Source organism: Lactuca sativa, chloroplast (genome assembly GCF_002870075.4).
Source record: "Lactuca sativa chloroplast, complete genome".
NCBI classification, from domain to species: domain Eukaryota; kingdom Viridiplantae; phylum Streptophyta; class Magnoliopsida; order Asterales; family Asteraceae; genus Lactuca; species Lactuca sativa.
In genome coordinates this window covers 110,001-120,000 of record NC_007578.1, presented here as the reverse complement: position 1 = coordinate 120,000, position 10,000 = coordinate 110,001, and the positions used below count along the sequence as shown (strand labels likewise).

The 10,000-nt window shown below is 31.6% G+C and overlaps 9 protein-coding genes and 1 non-coding gene across 10 annotated transcripts in view; 7 read left to right on the top strand and 3 right to left on the bottom strand. All coding sequences in view use genetic code 11, as the record gives it.

Moving 5' to 3' along the window:
• ndhA (NADH dehydrogenase subunit 1) overlaps window positions 1-1,064 on the top strand; it is a 2,145-nt gene extending 1,081 nt beyond the window's left edge. Inside the window, exon 2 of the mRNA in view lies at window positions 526-1,064. Within this exon, the coding sequence (YP_398383.1) occupies window positions 526-1,064 (539 nt within the window). The remainder of the gene's footprint in view (window positions 1-525) is intronic.
• Window positions 1,065-1,148: 84 nt separating this feature from the next.
• Window positions 1,149-1,649, top strand: ndhI (NADH dehydrogenase subunit I). Its single transcript has one exon. The coding sequence runs from the start codon at window positions 1,149-1,151 to the stop codon at window positions 1,647-1,649; it is 501 nt and encodes a 166-aa protein (YP_398382.1).
• Window positions 1,650-1,968: 319 nt separating this feature from the next.
• On the top strand, window positions 1,969-2,499 carry ndhG (NADH dehydrogenase subunit 6). Its single transcript has one exon. It carries the CDS (start codon window positions 1,969-1,971, stop codon window positions 2,497-2,499), a length of 531 nt encoding a protein of 176 aa, YP_398381.1.
• A 219-nt stretch (window positions 2,500-2,718) lies between these two features.
• ndhE (NADH dehydrogenase subunit 4L) lies at window positions 2,719-3,024 on the top strand. Its single transcript has one exon. It carries the CDS (start codon window positions 2,719-2,721, stop codon window positions 3,022-3,024), a length of 306 nt encoding a protein of 101 aa, YP_398380.1.
• A 243-nt stretch (window positions 3,025-3,267) lies between these two features.
• Window positions 3,268-3,513, top strand: psaC (photosystem I subunit VII). The gene has a single exon. The coding sequence runs from the start codon at window positions 3,268-3,270 to the stop codon at window positions 3,511-3,513; it is 246 nt and encodes an 81-aa protein (YP_398379.1).
• Window positions 3,514-3,630: 117 nt separating this feature from the next.
• On the top strand, window positions 3,631-5,133 carry ndhD (NADH dehydrogenase subunit 4). The gene is given in 1 exon segment: window positions 3,631-5,133. A coding segment is annotated over 1 exon segment (1,503 nt).
• A 288-nt stretch (window positions 5,134-5,421) lies between these two features.
• ccsA (cytochrome c biogenesis protein) lies at window positions 5,422-6,390 on the bottom strand. Its single transcript has one exon. The coding sequence runs from the start codon at window positions 6,388-6,390 to the stop codon at window positions 5,422-5,424; it is 969 nt and encodes a 322-aa protein (YP_398377.1).
• A 116-nt stretch (window positions 6,391-6,506) lies between these two features.
• trnL lies at window positions 6,507-6,586 on the bottom strand. The gene has a single exon. It is a non-coding gene; the product is annotated as a tRNA-Leu (tRNA).
• An 830-nt stretch (window positions 6,587-7,416) lies between these two features.
• On the bottom strand, window positions 7,417-7,581 carry rpl32 (ribosomal protein L32). The gene has a single exon. The coding sequence runs from the start codon at window positions 7,579-7,581 to the stop codon at window positions 7,417-7,419; it is 165 nt and encodes a 54-aa protein (YP_398376.1).
• A 1,050-nt stretch (window positions 7,582-8,631) lies between these two features.
• The window catches only part of ndhF (NADH dehydrogenase subunit 5), a 2,229-nt gene continuing 860 nt past the window's right edge, over window positions 8,632-10,000 (top strand). The window contains exon 1 of the mRNA in view: window positions 8,632-10,000. This exon is cut by the window's right edge and continues 860 nt beyond it. Coding sequence (YP_398375.1) covers window positions 8,632-10,000 — 1,369 coding nt within the window.

Genomic DNA, 10,000 nt, shown 5'->3' with positions numbered 1-10,000 from the left:
AAGAACGAAGTAATCCTTTAACTTTGTTTAACGTCCCCCTTTTTGAGAAAGGAGAATAGGAACGAAAAAACTCGAAAGACTTAATGGAATTACACTAGAAAAAAATATCTTTTTTCTTTCTCTATATAGAGATAGAATGCTTGTCATAATTCGTGAACTAATGCAACGTCTAATTTGATTTCGTAATTAAAAACGTTAGGTTGAAATATCTATGGATATTGCTACAAGAAACATTTTATTCAAGGATTAAGTTATTACTCAACAAAGAAGAATTTAAATTATTAAAAGATAAGATGAATTCAGAAGCACTTTATTATAAATATAGCAAACAGAATTCCAGTGTCTAATGGGGACCTTACAATGGATTTGATTTTCTCTCTATATATCCTACAAACATATCAAGAAAAATAATAATGGACGGGTCCTTAGATTTATTTGTGACCTTTGAGGAGCCGTATGAGATGAAAATCTCATGTACGGTTCTGGAATAGGGATGGGAACAGTGATGTTATCATCCACTATGATTATCTAACAGTTCAAGTACAGTTGATATAGTTGAAGCGCAGTCAAAATATGGTTTTTGGGGATGGAATTTGTGGCGTCAACCTATAGGCTTTCTAGTTTTTCTAATTTCTTCCCTAGCCGAGTGTGAACGATTACCCTTTGATTTACCAGAAGCAGAAGAAGAATTAGTAGCAGGTTATCAAACCGAATATTCCGGTATAAAATTTGGTTTATTTTACGTTGCTTCATATTTAAATCTACTAGTTTCTTCATTATTTGTAACAGTTCTTTACTTGGGGGGTTGGAATCTTTCTATTCCGTACATATTTGTTCCCGAGGTTTTTGAAATTACTAAAAGGGGTAGAGTCTTTGGAACAATAATTGGTATCTTTATTACATTAGCTAAAACTTATTTGTTCTTGTTCATTCCTATCGCAACAAGATGGACTTTACCGAGACTGAGAATGGACCAATTATTAAATCTTGGATGGAAATTTCTTTTACCTATTTCTCTAGGTAATCTATTATTAACAACTTGTTCCCAACTTATTTCACTGTAAAAAAATACTTCTATATTCATATTCACGACTTGTCTCAAACAAGAGAAAGAAACAAGTATCCTATTTTTTATAGATATTCACGATATGTTCCCTATGGTAACTGAGTTCATGAATTATGGCCAACAAACAGTACGAGCCGCAAGGTATATTGGTCAAGGTTTCATGATTACCTTATCACACGCGAATCGTTTACCTGTAACTATTCAATACCCCTACGAAAAATTGATCACATCCGAGCGTTTCCGCGGACGAATCCACTTTGAATTTGATAAATGCATTGCTTGTGAAGTATGTGTTCGTGTATGTCCTATAGATTTGCCCGTTGTTGATTGGAAATTGGAAACTGATATTAGAAAGAAACGATTGCTTAATTACAGTATTGATTTCGGAATATGTATATTTTGTGGTAATTGCGTTGAGTATTGTCCAACAAATTGTTTATCAATGACTGAAGAATATGAACTTTCTACTTATGATCGTCACGAATTGAATTATAATCAAATTGCTTTGGGTCGTTTACCAATGTCAGTAATTGATGATTACACAATTCGAACAATTTTCAATTTGCCTGAAATAAAAACTTAAGAACTCATTTTGATCTAAAAGAATGAAGGTTTTTATTTGGTGAATAATTACAATTATATTGATTAGGGGGCGAGAATCCTGTTTTAATTTATATTAAAAATCTATTTCTATAGTCTATATTGAGGATTTGCAAATATATAGATTCAAATTACTCTTTCGAGAGATTAAGCCAATAACTATATCTCCATCAATCCATATCCATGAAAATGGAATTTTTTTATAAGAACTATTATAAAAAAGTAGAGTTACTTCTTTTTTCCTGACCGGGTCAATAAAGTTATGAAAGATTTTGATTTATTTATCTCTGATTTTATATATAATGGATTTACCTGGACTAATACATGATTTTCTTTTAGTCTTTCTGGGATTGGGTCTTATATTAGGGGGTCTGGGAGTAGTATTACTTCCCAATCCTATTTATTCTGCCTTTTCGTTGGGATTGGTTTTTGTTTGTATATCTTTATTCTATATTCTATCAAACTCCCATTTTGTAGCTGCTGCGCAGCTCCTTATTTACGTAGGAGCCATAAATGTTTTAATAATTTTTGCTGTGATGTTTATAAATGGTTCAGAATATTCCAAAGATTTCCATCTTTGGACCGTTGGAGATGGAATAACTTCGGTGGTATGTACAAGTCTTTTTGTTTCACTAATTACTACTATTCCAGATACGTCATGGTACGGAATTATTTGGACTACAAAAGCAAACCAGATTATAGAACAAGATTTGATAAGTAATAGTCAACAAATTGGGATTCATTTATCAACAGATTTTTTTCTTCCGTTTGAATTCATTTCAATAATTCTTTTAGTTGCGTTAATCGGCGCAATTGCTGTAGCTCGTCAATAATAACTCTTTAGAACTGGGAAAAACCTTGTTATGAGCTATCACATGCATTTCCTTTTTTCTATTTTTGTATATAAAATACAAATTGTTTCTTAGTAGTAGTTTGATCTATTCCCAATATAATATATTCCTTTATTCCATTACTCGTTATATTCTAGTCAATCCAATTGGTTAAATTGTTGTTCATATTGAAATGAATCGAGATTGATAAGGAGTTGGTTAATGATGCTCGAACATGTACTTGTTTTGAGTGCCTATTTATTTTCTGTCGGTCTATATGGATTGATTACAAGTCGAAATATGGTTAGGGCTCTTATGTGTCTTGAACTTATATTAAATGCGGTTAATCTCAATTTTGTAACATTTTCGGATTTTTTTGATAGTCGTCAATTAAAAGGAGCCATTTTCTCCATTTTTGTTATAGCTATTGCAGCTGCTGAAGCTGCTATTGGACTCGCTATTGTTTCATCAATTTATCGTAACAGAAAATCAACTCGTATAAATCAATCGAATTTGTTGAATAAGTAATATTATCATATAAATTAGAATTTTCATAAATTAATAATTAATTCAAATTAGCATGTCTGCCACGTAAGGTATCCTCATGTTATCACAAATATACGAAATCAAAGTATTTTGGCGCTGTCAATCCAGAAGTAGATTAATAAAAAAACTCGGGGAACTCATCGATTCATCTAGTATTTAAATATATAATTCATTTATCAATTTACTAGATTGAAACCTTCTCACGTTCAAAAATGGATAGATCCAATGTCACATTCAGTAAAGATTTATGATACATGTATCGGGTGTACGCAATGTGTCCGAGCCTGTCCCACGGATGTATTAGAAATGATACCTTGGGATGGATGTAAAGCCAAACAAATAGCTTCCGCTCCAAGAACAGAGGATTGTGTCGGTTGTAAGAGATGTGAATCCGCCTGCCCAACAGATTTCTTGAGTGTTCGAGTTTATTTATGGCATGAAACAACCCGCAGCATGGGTATAGCTTATTAATACGTTACATAAAACCCTACTTGAGCCCATTTTTTTTTTTACCGCCAAAACCTGTGCTCAAAAATATCTTATTTTTGGGCATAGGTTTTTCTGGTCCAAGTGTATCTTGTCTTTACCACGAACAAATTTCCTTGGTTAACAATAATTGTAGTTTTACCAATATTTGCGGGTTCCTTTATTTTATTTCTTCCACATAAAGGAAATAGGGTCATTAGGTGGTATACTATATGTATATGCATGTTAGAACTTCTTCTAACAACCTATGCATTCTGTTATCATTTTCAATTGGACGATCCATTAATCCAACTAGTAGAGGATTATAAATGGATCAATTTTTTTGATTTCCGTTGGAAATTAGGAATAGATGGACTGTCTATAGGACCCGTTTTATTAACAGGATTTATCACTACTTTAGCTACTTTAGCAGCCTGGCCTGTTACTCGGGATTCTCGATTATTCCATTTCTTGATGTTAGCAATGTACAGTGGTCAAATAGGATCATTTTCTTCTCGGGACCTTTTACTTTTTTTCATCATGTGGGAATTAGAATTAATTCCGGTTTATCTACTTCTATCCATGTGGGGAGGAAAGAAACGTCTCTACTCAGCCACAAAATTTATTTTATACACGGCGGGAGGTTCCATTTTTCTCTTAATGGGAGTTCTGGGTGTCGGTTTATCTGGTTCTAATGAACCAACATTAAATTTTGAAACATCAGTGAATCAATCGTATCCTGTGGCTTTGGAAATAATATTCTATATTGGATTTTTTATTGCTTTTGCTGTCAAATTACCGATTCTACCCCTACATACATGGTTACCAGATACCCACGGAGAGGCACATTACAGTACTTGTATGCTTCTAGCCGGAATTTTATTAAAAATGGGAGCGTATGGATTGATTCGGATTAATATGGAATTATTACCACACGCTCATTCTATATTTTCTCCTTGGTTGATGATAGTAGGTACAATACAAATAATCTATGCAGCTTCAACATCTCCCGGCCAACGCAATTTAAAAAAAAGAATAGCCTATTCCTCCGTATCTCATATGGGTTTCATACTTATAGGAATTGCTTCTATAACCGATACGGGACTCAATGGAGCTATTTTACAAATAATCTCTCATGGGTTTATTGGTGCTGCACTTTTTTTCTTGGCAGGAACGAGTTATGATAGAATACGTCTTGTTTATCTCGACCAAATGGGCGGAGTAGCTATCCCCATGCCAAAAATATTTACGATGTTCAGTAGTTTTTCCATGGCTTCGCTTGCATTACCGGGTATGAGTGGTTTTGTTGCAGAAGTTATAGTCTTTTTAGGAATAATTACCAGCCAAAAATATCTTTTAATGCCTAAAATTGCCATCACTTTTGTAATGGCAATTGGAATGATATTAACTCCTATTTATTCATTATCTATGTTACGCCAGATGTTCTATGGATATAAGTTATTTAATACTCCAAACGCTTATGTTTTTGATTCTGGACCGCGCGAGTTATTTGTTTCGATCTCCATTTTTCTACCTGTAATAGGTATTGGTATGTATCCGGATTTTGTTCTTTCACTATCAGTTGACAAGGTTGAAGGTATTCTATCTAATTATTTTTATAGATAGTTTTCTTAAAGAAAAAAACTCCTATGATTTTTAAGAGTTGGTTGACTAATGAAAAGAAAAAAGAAGAAGGATTTTTATTCTCTTAAATCTTAAATTTTTATTCTCTTAAATCTTAAATAAAGTAAAAACAAAATATGAATTTTAATTTTCACCCAATATACTTGGTCTTTGCGAGAACCGTGTGAATCACTACACTACTTGACTTGATTCACACGGTTGTCGCCGGTTGACACAAGGTGTTTTATATACACCGTATTCCGTTTGTATTCGTAAGAACTTTTCTGGAATTTAACTAGAGGTTAACGTAAATGAACCATAACTATGTAGCCCTATTCCTAATAGATTTACCCCAAAATAGCATATCCAAATTATAAGAAAGCCTAGAGTCGCCACAATTGCGGAATTTGCCCCCTGAAAATTTTTATTTGTTCGAATATGCAAATAAATTGCAAATACGATCCAAGTAATAAAGGCCCAAGTTTCCTTTGGATCCCAACTCCAATATGATCCCCATGCTTCATTAGCCCATACTGCTCCTGAAAGAATACCTATGGTTAAAAATATAAATCCTAGGCTAATCACGCGATAACTCCAATAATCTAATTGTTGAATCAATTGGGCCTTGTAATAATTCTTAGCAGACAAAAAGTAATTTTTTTTTAAAATATTGTTTCTTTCATTCTTGTATTGGATTTCACCAAATGAAAAAGACTCATTTAATTTTAAGAAATTATTACTTTTATAACTATAAAAAATCTTTCTAAATGTAATGACTAGAAGTGCTACTGATAATAAGGATCCACAAAGAAGAGCCGCATAGCTCAATATCATCATACTTACATGCATTATTAACCACTCCGATTGTAGAGCAGGTACTAATATTGTGGGTTTACGTATTTCAGTTAAAAGACCCGAAGTAGCAAAGCCCTGGGTAAAAATAGTACTTGAGGCAGTTATTTCGGTTAAATAATTTTTTCTTATTTTGAAATAAGGGACTATATGAATAAGGGAGAAACTCCATGAAAGAAAAATTAATGATTCATATAAATCACTTAGTGGGAAATGGCCCGAATAAATCCAACGAGTGATTAATAATCCTGTTAGACATAAAAAAGTAACTATCATCCCCTTTTCTGACGAATCATATGGTTTTATGATTTCATTGCCCAATAAGGTTATCAAATGAATTATAATTACAATTGAAACAATTGAAAAGGAAATATGAGTGAATATATGCTCTAAAGTTGAAAATATCATAAAAATGAAAAAAAAAGGGAGGGAATCCCCTAAATTAATATTAATTAAGAATTAGAAATCGGGAATTTAATTTATTTTTATTATAGGATCTATTGGATATCTTTTAGAATATGTCATGCCGCTACTCGGACTCGAACCGAGATGCTCTAGCACTGCTTCCTAAGAGCAGCGTGTCTACCGATTTCACCATAGCGGCTTACTCGAACTAATAATAGCCTATTTATATTCAATCGTCGATATTGAACAAGTCAATTCAATCAAATAAGTTTTTTAGTCAACACTCAAATTGATAAAAAAAATGAGTTCAAAAGTCAATTTGAAGGTTCATTAGTTTCATTTATTAGGGTGTCCGTTTATTTATCTTATCTTAGGGCTTTGACATAGTTTATCCTATTCGAAAATCCAACTTTTGTAAGTAGATTATTCTCTCGATAGAATAAAAAAACTGTTTTCATTTTTTACTTTTATTGATACTTCATTATTTCTCGTTTATCTGATTTCATAAATTTCAAACAAAAAATAAATTTTCTCAATGAATCCAAAATAGGTTATTTTGGATTACTTCAAATTGACACATTATTTGTACATTGACAGATTAGTTATACATAATATCTCAACAATGGAGTTCTTTTATTAATTGGGCTCAAAATTGGAGATATATGGTAAATCCATTTCATATAGTAATTACTAAAAATTATAAAAAATTATAAATTAAGAAGTCATAAAGTTATTCAAAATTTTTTACCATGTAATCTATTAGTTTCAACAATCCATTAATTTGAACTAAAAATATTATATCTGCCCTTCCCGAGAAAGAGAAAAATTGTTCATTATTGTAAAGGTCGATGGGGAAAATAAGACTCCCCACCATAAAAATATTAGTGAAAATATACTACAAAGAAATAAAAAATCTTGTACTGGTCTATTTCTTATTGATTAGAATAGGGACTGCCCATTGTTAATTTCATATTCAAAAAGTATTGAGCCAAATTTGTGAGTCAAATCCATTCCGATTATTCCAATATTTTAGGACTTATTTGTTTGTCGCACAAAAAAACTTTTGGAATTCCCAGTAGAAAGAGATTTCCCTAATGACAAAGCTTTTAACGCCGCCCAATATCCTTTCCTTTTCCAAATATTTTTACGAATACGCTTTTTTGATATAGAAGTACGTTTTTTTGGAACTGCCATTTGAAAATCATTGTTATAGTTGGATGTGAAAGACATCTATTATTCAAAACAAATTATTATTTCTTATTCATTATCTATTTTTTCTATAAATAATATTCTCTTCATAAAAAAGAAATATAGATATGTAAAAGATCCGTTAAATTGGATCAAAAATTACTCGAAATAATAAAATTTTGATTCCATACAAGATTTGTCAAACCAAAAATTTTTGGTTTGGAACTCTTAGTTCTCCTCTCAAATTTATATCTTTAGAATCTGCTAGGTCATAGAAATGAAACTTAATGATTTAATAAAAATAAAGAAAGAACCTAAAAGACCTTGATTTTCGTCATTCTAGACTTTATTTACAACTAATAAAATACCTCAATTGTAAACTTTTGCCTACTAAAAAACTTGAGTCTTTTTTTAGTCAAACTCGAGAAAAGAATACACCTAAATTCAATTTTGAAATTCGAATCAGATTACTAATAAATCTGTTAAAGGATACGTGGTTTGATAAAAAAATATCTCAGGCGTTTTTTACCCTTTCTCGATAAAAAAAGTTCATTTTAGATCTATAATATTCTAACGTTTACTAAGAAATCGTTTTGATTGAAATGGAAAACAATCAATCCCATAATGAATTAGTTAATGCGTTGAAAGAAACTAACTAAACTCAAGAGTTTTTATTTCATTAGACCGATGACCTTAGTTAATCCTATAATTCATATCAGCATCAAGTACTCTTTTTAGCGTAATTTTTTATCCTTGCTCTATGAATCTAAATTATTATTACGAGAATTTCTCGTAATAATAATTTAGATTTGCATTTTCATGTTATAAGTATTCATTTTTATATCTAACTTGGTCATCTCATTTGACCAATTGTAACTTCTTGTTTTGAATATTTGATTTGAACGATTCTGAAAAGACTCAGAATAAATACTAATCTAAAATTATTTAAAATTATTAAATAAGTTAGTGCATATCTTGATTTTTTATTGACTTTTTTCGAACGAGGTAAGATCCGGTGAATCGGAAACAATTAATTAAGAATAAAAAACTTTTTTTATGGAACAGACATATCAATATGCGTGGATAATACCTTTCCTTCCACTTCCAGTTCCTATGTTAATAGGGTTGGGACTTCTTCTTTTTCCGACGGCAACAAAAAGTCTTCGTCGTATGTGGTCTTTTCAGAGTGTTTTATTGTTAAGTATAGTCATGATTTTTTCCATGAATCTGTCTATTCAGCAAATAAATAGCAGTTATGTCTATCAATATGTATGGTCTTGGATTATCAATAATGATTTTTCTTTAGAATTCGGATACTTGATCGACCCGCTTACTTCTATTATGTTAATATTAATCACTACTGTTGGAATTATGGTTCTTATTTATAGTGATAATTATATGTCTCATGACCACGGATATTTGAGATTTTTTGCTTATATGAGTTTTTTCAGTACTTCCATGTTGGGATTAGTTACTAGTTCAAATTTGATACAAATTTATATTTTTTGGGAATTAGTTGGAATATGTTCGTATCTATTAATAGGATTTTGGTTCACACGACCTGTTGCAGCAAAGGCTTGTCAAAAGGCGTTTGTAACTAATCGTGTTGGCGATTTTGGTTTATTATTAGGCATTTTAGGGTTTTATTGGATAACGGGGAGTTTCGAATTTCGTGATTTATTCCAAATCTTCAATAACTTGATTTCTAATAATGAGGTCAATTTTTTATTTGTTACTTTGTGTGCTATTCTATTATTTGCCGGTGCGATTGCGAAATCTGCACAATTTCCCCTTCATGTATGGTTACCTGATGCAATGGAAGGGCCAACTCCTATTTCGGCCCTTATACATGCTGCTACAATGGTAGCAGCGGGAATTTTTCTTGTAGCTCGACTTATGCCTCTTTTCATAGTTATACCCCACATAATGAATTTTATCTCTTTGATAGGGATAATAACAGTTTTTTTAGGAGCTACTTTAGCTCTTGCTCAAAAAGACATTAAGAGGGGTTTAGCTTATTCCACAATGTCTCAACTGGGTTATATGATGTTAGCTCTAGGTATGGGGTCTTATCGCAGTGCTTTATTTCATTTGATTACTCATGCTTATTCCAAAGCATTATTGTTTTTAGGATCGGGATCTGTTATTCATTCAATGGAAACTCTTGTTGGATATTGTCCAAAAAAAAGTCAGAATATGGTGCTTATGGGAGGTTTAACAAAACATCTACCAATTACTAAAAATTCTTTTTTATTAGGTACACTTTCTCTTTGCGGTATTCCACCCCTTGCTTGTTTTTGGTCCAAAGATGAAATTCTTAATGATAGTTGGTTGTATTCACCTATTTTTGGAATAATAGCTTGGTCTACGGCGGGATTAACCGCATTTTATATGTGTCGGATCTATTTACTTACTTTTGAAGGAC